This window comes from Rattus norvegicus, chromosome 9 (genome assembly GCF_021556685.1).
Source record: "Rattus norvegicus strain SHRSP/BbbUtx chromosome 9, alternate assembly SHRSP_T2T, whole genome shotgun sequence".
In the NCBI taxonomy this organism is placed as follows: domain Eukaryota; kingdom Metazoa; phylum Chordata; class Mammalia; order Rodentia; family Muridae; genus Rattus; species Rattus norvegicus.
In genome coordinates, this window is record NC_141542.1 from 89,429,273 (window position 1) to 89,444,072 (window position 14,800).

The following is a 14,800-nucleotide window of genomic DNA, read 5'->3' on the forward strand; positions in this document are numbered from 1 at the left end:
TTTGACAATACATGCTTGTACAATTGTGTCAGTCAATTTCATAAAAGGAGAGACAGCCCTGAAATTAGAGGGTTGAGTAGCAGAGCAATTCTGACTTTGGCTGCCCTACCTAGAGGAGTTGGCTGGGCAGCCCCTGGGTACTGTAGCAGCTCAGCTCAGTTTGCTCTGTCACACAGAACGTTCAGCACATCCGCATTGATGGCTCCACGCCCTCTGCAGACCGGGAGGATCTGTGCCAGCAGTTCCAGCTGTCCAAAGGACATACAGTGGCAGTGTTGTCCATCACAGCCGCCAACATGGGCCTCACCTTCTCCTCGGCTGATCTGGTGGTGTTTGCTGAGCTGTTTTGGAACCCCGGGGTAAGGAATGTAGTTGACTAGAATCCCCCTGGGCATGCTCAGGACTGAGAAATACAAGATCCATAAATGAATGGTAGAAGACATGTTCTCGGGCTGGGGAGATGGCTCGGCAGTTAGCAACACTGGGTACTCTTGCAGAGGACCTGGGTTCAATTCCCAGCACCCATAATGGTGGCTCACAACCATCTGTAACTTCAAACCCTGTCTATTCTGCATTCCATGAGTACCAGGTACACATGTAGTACACGTACATGCAGACAGAACATTCATACACATGAAAATAAATATTTTTAAAAAGATGACATGTTCTGCATGTGTTCCCTTGCGCTGTCCTGTCTCACTTGTTTCAAGCACAGCAGGTCTTCAGAGCAGGGTCATCAGCTCTGTCTTACTGATGGGGACATCCTGCTGTAGAGAGTTAGGAAAGTCCTAGCCTTCATCTCCCCCGTGAGGAAAGTGGGCACAGAAAGCCCAAGTGGAGATCCAGGACTACAGCTAAGTCTTCACAAGCACTCACCCAGGCCCCTTGGTTAATTGTCCCTTTGAGCTGTTTGCCAGTGGGGGCCTCAGAGTGACAGCACCAGGTGTTTGTTCAGTGTCTTTGTGTCCCTGACGTGACTGATAACTGAGGTTGTGATAGCAGATCTACGACATTTGTTTGAATTCATAAAAATGTCTTGGAGTCTCAGAAAAAGTTATTTATTTTTCCTCTCATTTTCTGACATGTTGCTATTACAGGGCACAGATCAGCTATTGCTTTAATGATGGGTAGGCTCTAAGGTTGAGGCTATCCATAAAGCAGTATCCTGGTTCTGGTTACTAAGGGGCTTACCAGCACACGAAAAGAACATACATCCCTAGTCGTCATGCAGGATCCCTTTTGTGGATGGAATATATAGTTGGAAGATGTTAAAAATTTAGGTATATTTTTTATTTTATGTGTATTATTATTTTGCTTACATGTATGTCCTATATGCCTGGTGCCTCTTGAAAGGCAGAAGAGGCTATCATCGCCTGGAACTGAATTGTATGGTTGTGAGCCATCAGGTCCTCTGCAAGAACAAATGCTCTAACTGCTGAGCCCCCTCTGCAGTCCCTGGAAGATAACTTCTAATTTTCCAGAGATTAGAAAGGGGAGTGTGCCTATCTCTGTCTTTTGCCCCCAGGACCCAGACTGGAGGCAGAGCCCACATCCATGCTTTACCCACAAGCCCCAGCATAGTGCCCAAGCATGGCTTCTGCTAGATACCAGGTCCTAAGGTTTGTTAGAATCTGTTTTATGAGAGACAGGGGAAATGTTTGATAGAGGCAGCTCAGTGGAGCTTAATGGATAGATGCCCCTCCCTGTGATGGGATGGACTTACTTAGGCCTTTCATTAACTGTCTTGTTCCCTGGCCACACAGGTGTTGATCCAGGCTGAGGACCGCGTGCACCGCATTGGACAGACAAACTCTGTGGGCATCCACTACCTGGTGGCAAAAGGCACCGCAGATGACTACCTCTGGTATGCCCGGGTGGGTGACCTGAATGCCTTGAGCTGGACAGAGGGTGTGGTCTCTTCGCTCCTCCAGTACTTAAGCTTTTGTTGAGACCAGTTAGTGATGGCTTCCTGCTTCCCAACACCATGCCTGACCCTAGTGTTCCTTGGAGACTTGCAGGGTGCAGGGTAAAATCAGTGAGAATAAAGGCAAGTGGCTCTTCCCACTGGCCCAAGAGGGAGAAGAACTTAGCTATTTGATGGAGTCCACTTAAGAACACTGTTCTGTGTGTGTGCGCGTGCGCACACGTGTGTTACAGAAGACTGAGCATAGGGCCTCGCACATGCTGAGCAAGTTCTCTGCCTCTAAGCTTTCCCATACGTTCCTTCTCATTTTTCATTTTGAAGCAGAGCCTCACTAAGTACTGGCCTTGAAGTCTCTGAAGCCCTGGAGGTCTTGAGCTTTTGATCCTTCAGCCTCAGACTCTTGTGGTGCTGAGAGTGTAGGGCCACTCCCTGGCCTGCAGTCACATTTCAACCCTTGTAGCTTGTGTCTGTCATCTAGGTCAAAGTCCTCCATGGTCTCTCTCAGTCCCTTTCCCTCTTCCTGGTGTGGAGTTCCTTGGTTATCCCATTAGTACCCACTCTGCGCCAGTGTTCAGCCGGTGACTGGGGTGCCTGACCTCTGCAGTGCAGGCAGATCACCCTACTTCCTCTCTTTGTAAGTGGATTCGCTCATGGGACAGCCTCTAACAGCAAACTCTGATTTTTATTGTAATGAAGCAGAATTTATTTCCTAGACATCTTGTGCTAGGCGGAACTTTGAACCTGGTATAAGGAACAAGCGTGGACTGTTTCTAGCTGAGACAGGGCCAGTGTTCCAGGAAGGTCTGAGAGATGCAAAGATGAAGTTCAGTTACTACCTCACGGCCTGAAGGAACGAAGGGGCCTCACTCAGCCAGCCTTCCGGTAGGTGTGTTCACTACAGCTCATTTCTCCCCTCAGGCCTCTGATTCAAGAGAAGATTAAAGTTCTGGGGGAAGCTGGGCTTTCTGAGACCAATTTCTCAGAAATGACAGAAGCTACTGACTACCTCTACAAGGTAATGCCAGCATCTGCCTTCTCCTCCTATGTAAAGCAAGGCAGTGAGCTGACTGCCAAGTTCTTGGGTCCTGGGGCAGGGGGATAAGTTATTTCCGGGGTGGACAGGTCGGCTTGCAGACACTCTCTCTGTTCATGTGTGATCCCTTCTGAGGAGGAGGTTGGTGGTGATTGCTGCTGCTGCTCCTCATCTGCCCTAAAGTCTCTCCAAAACCAAGGATGACCCGCTGTCTCTCTCATCAGGCCATGGAAAAAAGATGGGCCATCCCCATGGCAACTGCTAGTAGTCCCCATAAGTAAGACAGCAATACCAGCCATACAGCAGGGCCACAGAACTATCCAGCGTAGCCAGATAGCATGTGAAACCAGCCCAAGATGGAAGTCTTCCCACCTCGGTCAACCGTTCCTCCTGTAATATCAGCTCTCCTGTAAAACCTGTAAGACCAGACGGCTCAGTGGTTAAGGGTGCTCACTGCTCCTCCAGAGGTCCGCAGTTCAGATCCAGGCATCCACACTATAGTTCACGCTGCCTATAATTCTGTAACTTCCTGTAACTTCAGAAATCCAATGCCTTCCCTTGACCCCCTTGGACCCACAAACGTGTGTATATACACATACACACACACACACACACACACACACACACACACACACACACACACACACATTTTAAAAATCTTTTTTAAAGCAACTTGTTAAGAAAAATGTGATGGGGACTGGAGAGATGGCTCAGAGGTTAAGAACACTGTCTGCTCTTCCAGAGGTCCTGAGTTCAATTCCCAGCAACCACATGATGGCTCATCTGTAATGAGATCTGGTGCCCTCTTCTGGCCAGCATCCTACAGATAGAATGCTATATACATAATAAATTTTTTTTAAAAAGTGAGGGATGTGCTAGAAAGATGGCTCAGTGGTTAAGAGCACTGACTGCTCTTTTAGAGGTCCTGAGTTCAAATCCAGCAACCACATGGTGACTCACAACCATCTTCTGGTATGTCTAGACAGCTACAGTGTACTCATATACATTAAATAAATAAATCTTTTTTAAAAAAGAAAAAGTGATGGCAGGAATAAGCCTTTTGAGTCAAAAACCATACTGGCAATTTCAAGCACAGAAAACTGGTGGATTTGTAAAGTGAGGAGCGGCTGTGTTGGGGATATAGCACCAAGTGTTTTTCCTCACTGAGCCATCTCAGCACTTGATGTTAAACAGCTGGTGGGTCTGTGGATTGCCACAGTGATGCTAACAATGTATCTCATGATATAGTCAACATTAAGAGTTTAGATTCAGCCTGTCATGTGTCATGGTTGTCACTGCTAGGCGTGGCTTCACCAGTGCCAGCAGTGGACGGATGTATGTGGTGTGCATTCTGACCATCTGTAGCTTTAACATCACACACAGTACAGATCCACTCTGAAAGTGAGGCACAATGTATGGTAAAGACGAATTACAGCTTAACTAACTTCCATTTAGGAAGACTTGGGTTTAAGAAGAGGTGGATCACTGGAGCTACTATAATAGCAAAGTGCAGATATGGAAAATTAGGAAGGAGAACATTTCCGTCACAAAGCTTACTGAGAGAGCACCCTCCTTGTTGCACCTGTCTTTTCTGTTCATCTCTAGCCAGTGAGGAGCAGAGAAGACACGAGGAAGGAGAACATCTCTGCAGGACACTGGCTACTGCCAATCTGACATCACCGTAGTTCCCTGGTTGAATACCATGCCCCATCTCTCAGCTTAGCACTATCCCGGGGTCAGTTTCAAGACTAGCCTCGTCCATTAACATTTTCTCTTTTTCTCTAATAAAGGACCCAAAACAGAAGACGATCTATAGCCTGTTCCAGCAGTCCTTCGAAGACGATGGGAATGACATGGAATTCCTGGAGGCAGCAGAGTCCTTTGAACTAGGAAGTACTTCAGGGACCTCTGGAAATAGCTCGCAGGAGCTAGGAGATATCACAGATGAGAACGCCTTGGCAGACAGCCCACCAAAGAAAAGGAGATTTGAATTCTTTGATAATTGGGACAGCTTTACCTCTCCCTTTTGAAAGGTTCAAAGAAAGAAAAGAAATGAAAGCATTCAAAAAATCATGGGACTCAATGAAATAAAATATTTTGTTTAAAAGCCTGTATTCCTTTTGTAGTGCACAAGAGTCTAAGGCCAGTAGCTACCAGCATTTCCTTCCTGTGTTCCTAACAGGGGCCTGCTTGGAGGCTTAATTACTTTCAGCTTTTCTGGATTAAAAGATACCATGGCTTAGAATATAGTCATAATTTACATTCTCGAATAATGAGGTGCTTCCTATACAACCCCCCAATATCTAGTTAAAATTTTCAACTAACACATTTGTTAAGCATCTCACAGTACTACACCATAGTAACCTTGTAAACTAAGGGCAAAGCCTTGGTGGGGTTTGTCCAACAGGACGAGCAGCAGTGGTGGTGAGTCCTCTTTCCTAAAACAGAAAAGTTCTATTTATGGACACAAAGTGTAAATTTTGATTTTCTCATCATGAATTTTATTTTAATTTTTAAAATCATTACAAGTGTGAACAAACATTCTGAGGTCATAAATTTAGATGCAAGCATGGCCCATAGTTTGTCAGCCTCTGAAGACATAATCCAATAATGATACAAACCACATAGTGTGATTTTAACTTTTCTAACACTTAAATTTAAAAATTTAAACTTAAAAGGAGAAGCAATGTATTTCTTCTACAATAGACAACATAACCACGTAAAAATGAGGCTTTTGAGACAGGCTTTCATGTATCAAAAGCTGGTCTCAAACTTATGTAACAAAGGATAACCTTGAACTGCTGATCCTCCTGTTTCTACCTCCCTGGTGCTGGGGGGGGGGGGCACCTCCTCTTACCCTCTTAGCTTATTAAGGGAGACAGCAATCACACCATTAGGGAAAAAATTCTTTGGAATGAGTTAAGGACCAGAAAATGAAGGGTTTGGGGTTTGAGGAAATCAGGAACATCTGATGCCCACTTCTGCTCCATCAGCATCTGTGCTGTGTGTTTGATATCACATGCTTTGAGAAACATCAGAAGTTCTCCCCCTTGACCTAAGGCTGTCTTCAGGGATACAAGACCCCCATAGAAAAACAAAGAACACTGTAAAAGTTGGTGTTTTCTCCCTGGCCCCAGGCTCCCGGAATAATGACTGTGAAACTCAAATATATTTACAGATACCTAGACCAATAGGCTTTGGCTGTTTCCAATCAGATCATAATTAATATCCCATTTATTCTAAGTTCTGACACATGCTCAGCTCCATGCTCCTGACCCCCATGTTCCCAGGGGAATGAATCGAGCTTGGCTGTATCCCAGCATTCAATCTCCCAACTGGATCTCCCACCTTCTATTTCCTGCCTAAACTAATCAGCATCTTACTGACAGGTCTTGCAGCCAAGACTGCTCCTTATTCTGCAAAAGTGGATACATGGAGTCTGACCATCTATTTACTCCTTCCTTCCACTTCCCACCACGTCAGTCCAGGAACACCTCTGTAAGGGCATGGAAGGGGTTCATTAGAGCAGTCTCAAATACCTGTGTTTGATTTGGCTTTCCTATACAGTCTCAGTGAGGGCCATACTCCTAACCTCAGCAGATGGCACTAAGCCTGTTAGCCTCTGGGCCACCATGGCAGCTGCCAGTTGCTCAGTTTTGCAGCACCCTCTGTCCTCATTTCCCTTCTCCTGTTCGATGGACTATTATCAGCCACTCTCCCAACCCTTTGGTCCTGAGGGTGAAATATGCAGAAAGTTCATAAACAGTTTTCAGCTTGACTGAAGTGAGCACTTGAGGAGGCACATGCCCAGTGTTAGGAAGAGTCTACCTAGAACCATGGCTGCTCCTTTGTGTTTAGCTTTATCTGTGTGGGATGAGACAGGTCAAGGTTCACGTTTCCTCAATGATGCGGTTATTGTCAGCGCCACATATTAAAAGGCCATCCTTTCAGCTGTCAATCTGTGGGGACAGTTATCTACTACCATACATTTGATGTAAAATTATTCTGGAAATGAGTAAGTGTAAAAAAATGAAGGCCCCACATTCTCCCTCTGACCCCTAGCCTACTGTTTCTTAGAGGTGATAACTAGTAGAGTTTGGGATGGGGCCATTCATATTCTGTTTTATAAAACTTGTACTGAATCTATCGGACTGCAGCGGTCCGTTTCCTATGATACACTTACCCACTGTTTTAGATTGATCTACTCCATTTCCCTTTAAGTGACCTGTGATCCTGCCAGAAGTCTCCTTGGTATTGACCCATTAACAAAACTGGGTGATTTTTTTAAAACGATTTGAGGAGCTACAGAAGAAAGAGGAGGATATATATGTGTGTGAATATTTTGGACATGTTGATCTCTGTGTCCAGAACTAACTCTGGAGGCATCAACAGGATGCTGGGCCTTCCTGAGACTCAGATAAACCTTTGTGTCATGAGACGAACGTGTGCCTCACATGGCTTTCAAGAATAGAATGTTGCATATGCCCCAAGAGAGAACTTGTTGGCTCCGTAGCTAAAAGGATCTCCCTCTGGAAGTGACTTTTAGTTAATGATCTTAGAGATGAAAGGTGAACTCTGAGTGCTTCTGAAGAACAAGGTGATTGATTCAGAAAAGATTTTTACTGAGCTTGTATGGGAGCACAATGTGGTGAACATCTATAACTCACAGTCCTCTAATGGCATAGAAATTTGCCCATAAATCAGCGGATTGAGGATTTGTGAGAGGCACACTTTTCTGCAGTCACTTCGAGCTGATTTCCTGAGAGCCATTTGTATCTCCTTGAGCTTGCTCTTTAAAGAGAATTGTTCGGTTTGGTGAAATTGCTGTGAGCGGGAACAATTTCCTCCTACCATGAAGTGTCTGCTTTTCAGCTGCTCTGCCACATCTCACTCATGCAGTCTCTTCTCATCTCTGACCCCGCCAGGCCAGAGGCCATGCCAGGTGACATGGCAGGATGTAGGCCAGGTCAGTATTGTTAGGTTAGAATAGCCAGAGTCTGCCCAGCTATTATACCTAAAGCTTATAATAAATACATTTAAGTCTCCATGTCATCATTCAGAATAAGGGCAGGAACAGAAAGTCAAACTTTTATAGCATAGTACCCACCCACACAGCTACTGCCAGGGGCCCGGATTGATAGGGAGGCCATAAAAATGTTTCCCCACACGGCAGCTGCAAACATCAATCCCATTTACTTGAACACAAATAGGTTTTTGCTGTGCAGTTTCTGTAAGTAGGCAGTTTACGTGGAGAGTTTTCCATTGTTACCCTCGTTCTCTTCTGGAAAAAGAAATGGCTGCTCCCTTGGCCTCTGCTACTCTTCTGTCCTAAGTGGAGAAAGGGATGCTAAGCCTAGCATGGGACAGAGATGTGTTAAGCACGTTCCTACCCCTGTATAGGTGTGAGGTGGCAGTCATGGTGTCTGTGGCTGTCTTATTGTGCCCAGGCTAAAGAAATTAAGGAGACCTTCAAGAGACTAGCAGATCTGTCGTAATCCCTGGAGCATGGCAGAGAGAAGACAGGACTGAAAGGCATCACGAGCATCTCCACCATATAGCCACCGCCACAGGGCCAACGCCTATTGGGCGCTCAAGCTTACTCTATCCTCCCAAGACCTTAAGGAGCGTATGGTATTCTGTGCAGCAGAGGAAACAAACCCAATGACTTGAGTTTTCAAATACAGAAGAAAGATCACAAGTCTAGAAGTCACTTACTGGCTGCATGGCCTCAGGCAAATCACGTGGTCTCTCTGAACCCTAATTTCCAATTTATCTAGAAAACCTCCCAAGCAGACCAATTCTAGAGTAAGTGGATTGACCTTGGATGGCAAGAAAATCCAAACCTGCAAAATTCTTTACAAACGTATCACATAATGTCATATCAAAGAACAAGTTCCTGGTCAGCAAATATTCACCCTTAGTGTGCCAGGCTTCCTGTTAGTGCACTGGGACACAAAGACCAGCACAGCTGTGCCCTCGCTAGTTATGAAGCAAGCCCCTGGGTGCTGGTTTCAGATAGACGTGGTGCCTAGAACAGTTTGGGTCTACAGAAAACTGATGGAATGGTGCAGGTATTTTGTATATCTTTTCACCCAATTAATGAACCTATATTAATAGTTTCATTAATCCCCTGTTACTCAGATCTTGGTTTTTACAATATCTTTTGTTCTGTCCGGTGGGTTCTGTTGTGATCTAACATCCACCCCCGGCACAGCTGTAGCAGGATCATGCTGACCACATCCCCTGCTAAGTTCTGAGGTTTGTTAATCTTATGAAATTCCACAAAGCTTTATGTAGGGTCCATCAAATGAAAGGTCATATATGAACTGTTATGTCTAAAATAGCTCGAGTCAGAGCTGACTACTGGGAAACCCTTTCTGCACCTACCTGCTTATGAGCTCATTGTGGGTTTTTTCCCTTTATACACTGACAGAAAAAAGTTGTCTGTTGTCATAGTTTCAGACCCAATTCTGAATTGTGTCCCTGGCCTGACCAGTATTAAGGTGTGGGTTCATCAAACTATTTTTTTCTTAACTGAGGTCAGTATCTGTATGGTTTGTATAGTGACTGCTGAACCCTGACAGTTCGTAGATACATTTAGACATCATGTCACCTCAGGCTTCTTTGAGCTTTTGATGATCTTTACAATTTTGAGAAGTTCTGGTAAAGAATTTTGTAGGAGCCCATTGGAATTTATCATTTTTCTCATCGTTAGAACAGGGCGGTGGGGCTATAGGGAGGACTCTGTAAAGTGCTTGCCATTCGGGTGTCATGAAGAGTTGGGATTTCTAGAACCCACCTACATGCTGGGCTGTAGGAGTGTCTTTTAGTCGCCTGATATAATTGTCATCTGGAGGCTTAATGCCTGTCTGCTGGCCTCGGCCTACAATGTTTTCAGTCTGACTTACTGCTGAATAAGCCCACCCTTTCTAGTTCTGCGTTCAACTCAGCTGTTCTGGCTCGAAACTCCTCTTCGAGCTGACTGATCCAAACTGGCTTATTTCTGTTTCTTGTTGACTTGCTCTGCTCTAACTCTGGCGATCTGTTCTAATGTTCTGGATCTCTTCAGTCTCTGGTTTGTTCTGCCTTCACCCATGTCTAGCTTGTTCTATTTTCAGCCTCTCTCTGTAAAAATCTCAGTAAAACTACCCTAAATTCTATGAACTGAACTGCCATGAGCTCAATTCCACTGCACTACCTCTCAACTCACTGACTCAAATGAACCGACTAGAACACAGAGATCTGAACGCATGTCTTCTGAGCAGGGATTAAAGGTATATACTGAGGCTAGAAAGATGGTTCAGTGGTTAAGAGCACTGGCTGCTCTTCCAGAGGTCCTGAGTTCAATTCCCAGCAACTACATGGTGGCTCACAACCATCTATGAGGTTCGATGCCCTCTTCTGGTGTGTCTGAAGATAGCAACTCACAATACATTAAATAAATCTTAAAAAAAGGAAGAAAGGAAGGAAGGAAGAAAAAAGAAAAAACAGGTATATAGGTATATACCACCATGCCTGGACTTAAGCTTTTCTCAAAAATTATTCTATACCAGGTTAGTCTTGAATTCAGATCTGCTTGCCTCTGTCTCCTGGAATTAAAGGTGTGTCTATGTTCCAGTGGGATTACACAGAGCAAGGTCTTGGATATGATCTCTTGCCAGAGCAGCCATGTTCAGAACTAAAATCCTCAATGCTGGGCAGACAGGGTAGCACACTGTAATTCCAGCAGTAGGAAGGAGAAGACAAGGAACCCCTGAAATAAGCTGGTTACCCAGAAGAGCTGGGTTTACAAGCTTTTGTGGTCCATTGAGAGACCCTGCCTACTGAGTAAAGTGGAGAGTGATCAGTGAAGACTCCAGATGTTTTCTCAGGCTTTCACATGCACACCATACCTAAGGAGCATGTGTGAGGAGAGGGTAAAGTCATGAGTGAATGTGTACTACTGACAGGAACTCTTACCCCAGACCCATGGGAACTGACAAAGCTTTCCTTGGGTCAGAATCAGAGAACCGGAAAACCATCCCTCTGGTCTGTGTGGGATATTGACAGTGTAGAGAAGGTATCCACCACAGCTTCCTCCTCCTGGATGCTTGCAGCCTGAGACTGCTTCCCCACAGAGGCCTCCCACTAACTAACTAACTCTCTCCTCCCCCTGTAGATGTTGTCCTGAGGTTCTGGGTTGCTGTGTAATTGGTCCGCCTCCATCATCGTGAACATAGCCCACCTGATCCCAGCTTTTCTGCATGTGTCTCTTGTGTGTTAGTCCTCTCTCTTTTCTCCTGTCATCCAGGTCAGGTTTTCAGAACCATGTTGCACATCACAAAGGTAAAGCATCACATCACATCACAGCAAGAGAACAGGTCAATATGACATCATCGCTAATGTAGACCTTGATCACCTGGTCAAGGTGGTGCTTTGGAGGCCTCTCTGTTGTAAAGTCCTTTCTCTGGACTTGCCATTTTTCAAAGAAAGTTTTGTATGGCCCATGCTGAAAGAATGGCACTTATGCTCCCGCTTAATGGGAGGCCAAGTCTCCACAAAAATTACTTTCTGTTTTTTGAGACAGGGTTTCTCTGGGTAGCCCTGGCCATCCTGGTGTTGTTGTAAAATATAAAAAATAAAAACTGCTGGGTTCGGTCCCCAGCTCCGGAAAAAAAAAAAAATTAAAAAAAAAAAAAAATAAAAACTGTCTTTTATCCCACTCAAGATCTGGCACTATGGTGCCCCATGATACCTGATAGATATCTTAAAACTCAGTCAGCAAAGCCTCTCATCAGCTCTGCTCCATCCCATATCACACTGCTGAAGGCCTCTCTCTGAGCCTGGCAGCAATCTCTTATCTAGTTCCCACGGCAGGTTTCCATGCCAGAAACACATATCCCAACTCCATGGTGGCCCAGACCAGCCACCCCACACTCCATTACACTTAAATCTACACATGAAAGAACATACAACACAATAACCTTTGACCCAATTAATAAGATATAATTGCCCACCTAAACATACAAAGCCCAGTTCCATCCATCCCTTAAGAACATTAATAACAACCTGTAAATACACAGAGTGGAATCTTAACGTCACCATCCATGTTGTCTACCATCTACTCTATTCCTCCTCTGCTCCCGTCTCCTCCTCTTCCTTCAAACTCTTCTCCTGCCCATCCTTCCTTCTCATCCAATGACAGGCCTCCTTCTATCCTGTACCTGCCCTCACCTGTATTTTACAAATTAAATGGGGAGAAGGTTCTGGTGAAGTCACCTGATTCCTAAGTAGTGACTAGGCAGCTGTCCTTGGGGCAGTGGAATTAGCATCAAAATACAGATAAGTCCAGGCCAACCACAACATCCTGGGACTCACTCTGTAGACCCAGCTGACCTCAAACTTAGGAGATCCACCTGCCTCTGCCTCCTGGGTGCTGGGATTAAAGGCGTGTGCCACCACCTCCCTGCTCTCATAAATTACTTGGATTGTTCTGTAAAAATTTTTAAAAATTATTTATTTCCATCTTATGTGCATTGGTGTTTTGCCTGCTTGTCTGTGTGGAGTTGTCAGATCTTGAAGTAACAGACAATTTCCTTTTCTTTTTTTTTTTTTCCCCCGGAGCTGGGGACTGAACCCAAAGCCTTGCACTTGCTAGGCAAGCACTCTACCACTGAGCTAAATCCCCAACCCCATAACAGACAATTTCAAGCTGCCATGTGGATGCTGGGATTTGAACCGGGTCCTCTGGAAAAGCAGTCAGTACCCTTAACTGTTGAGGCATCTCTCCAGCCCGATTTTTCTCTTCTTACCATGTACTTATTCAATTATCTCTATGAGCTCATGGATATTAATTTTATCCTTTGGATAGTACAGCTATACCATTTCGTGTTTTCTTCACAATTTTCTGTGTCTACTAGGAGCTCTTTTATTGGCTCCTGTGTCTCCTCAGACTTCACTCCATTATTAAAGGACCTTCTGGATTTGAGGACATTTCCTAATTTTCTGGTTCCAGGCTCTCTTACATGTTTCCTGCACAGTGCTAGAGTCCGCTGCTTCTCCAGAAACCTTGGTTTTTCTTTGTTTTTTTCCAGGGTGGTGGGACATTAGAAACCAAGACCTGGAGTGTCCTTAGTGCCACAGGGGTTGTTGGAGTTCATGAAAAATTGAGACAGGGTCTAAAGTAACTCAGGTTGGCCTTGAACCCGCTACATAGCTGAAGATGACCTTGAACTACTTGTCTCTACTTCCCAAGTGCTGGGATTGCAGGGATGTGCCACCATGTCCCTCCATGCTGGGATTATTTTAAAGTGTTACTTTCTTCAGATTATGAAAGAAATGCATGTTCATCATAGAAACACTAAGAAATGTACATAGAAAATAATCCATTTAACTAGTTCCACAACCTTTGTCCTAAAAGTAGCCTCTGCTTTTTCTCCTCCTCGGATTTATACCATCGGAGCTGTAAAGTATTGTTTTACTCTCCTGAGTTAATTGTCTCTGAGGCTAACTGCCTCAGTCTGCTAATCTCTTACAGCTTCTAGCCTCTGTACAATCCAATTTAGGCCTAGAATGTCCTTAGCCCCTGGGTCTTACCGCTGAAGATGCTCACCCCCTTTTTAGTTCTTTCTGATCTCTGGCTGGCTGGCCAACTCAGATGTTCGGGCTTGGAACTTTCCAAGCTGACTGATTCACTCTAGCTTCTCTCAGTTTCTAGTTCCCTTCACTCTAGTTCTCTCTCAGAACAACTTGGCAATCTGTTCTAATCTTCTGGTTCCTTCTCATTCTCTGGTCCTTTGTCTTCACCTGTGTCAAGCTTGTTCTCTCTTCAGCCTGTCTCAGTGAAACTCTCCTGATAAAACTGCCTCCTTCCTTCCTCTCCGTCTCTGCTTAGCCCCTCAAGTACACCCCACCCCCTTGCGAGAGTTGGGCATATCCTATTCTGTCAATATCTTTCTCTGATTCATCACTTTGTCTCTCACTCAATTGGACATTTTCAAACATGGGTGCTTCCTTTTTTATTTTTAAGCCATTTTTATTCATTTATTGTATGAGTGTTCTGCTGTATATACATATGCAGGCCAGAAGAGAGCATCAGATCCCCTTGCAGATAGTTATAGCCACCATGTGGTTGCTGGGAATTGAACTCAGAATCTCAGGAAGAAGGGACAGTGCTTCTAACCGCTGAGCCATCTCTCCAGCCTGGGTGCTTCCTTCTACAAACTAACTTTACCTTCATTGTTTGGGTTAGAGGTATGTACTAAGTGGGTGTCTGTATTCCTGCCAGAGGGATTAAAGGTGTGTGCCAAGGGCTGAATGATACCACAACTAGAAACAGGTTTTTCAGTAAGTAATAAGATCAGGATCCACAAAGTGTGATCAAATATCCTGTAATACCGAGCCGAAGTAATATACGAGGAAGACACAAACAGAACTGTTTCTGTTTCATAAAACTGTATGTGGTAGCGATGGCATTGACCATATAGTCACTGTTCAACAGAATTCAATGTCTGGAAATGCTTCCTGGAAGATAGGAAGTGGATGGGACCTTAGAGGTTACCTCACCCAGACCCTCACTGTAAACAAAACTGGCTTCTTAGAAGTAGGGAAATGGTACTTTATACAAGGGACAGAGTCTCCCCAAGGTCATACCATAAGGTACTTAGAGAATCTGGCCTGCACCCTGCCTGACTTGGTCAGTGTTATTATGACACAGGTTAGTGCCTGCTAACATTAAAGACAGATGACCTTGGGATCAGTCAGCTTAAGACTACTTTGGTTCGGGGCTGGGGATTTAGCTCAGTGGTAGAGCGCTTACCTAGGAAGCGCAAGGCCCTGGGTTCGGTCCCCAGCTCTGAAAAAAA

The 14,800-nt window shown here is 44.9% G+C and overlaps 1 protein-coding gene across 9 annotated transcripts in view; it reads left to right on the forward strand.

The window, feature by feature from the left end:
* Window positions 1–5,071, forward strand: part of Smarcal1 (SNF2 related chromatin remodeling annealing helicase 1) — a 45,538-nt gene extending 40,467 nt beyond the window's left edge. For 6 of the 9 annotated variants that reach the window (XM_087566269.1, XM_087566270.1, XM_087566268.1 and 3 more), the window contains 4 exons: window positions 177–359; window positions 1,764–1,864; window positions 2,843–2,939; window positions 4,748–5,064. In XM_087566269.1, the coding sequence (XP_087422395.1) occupies window positions 177–359; window positions 1,764–1,864; window positions 2,843–2,939; window positions 4,748–4,987 (621 nt within the window). In that variant the 3' untranslated portion in view covers window positions 4,988–5,064. 9 annotated transcript variants of the gene reach the window in all.
* The last annotated feature ends 9,729 nt before the right edge of the window (window positions 5,072–14,800 follow it).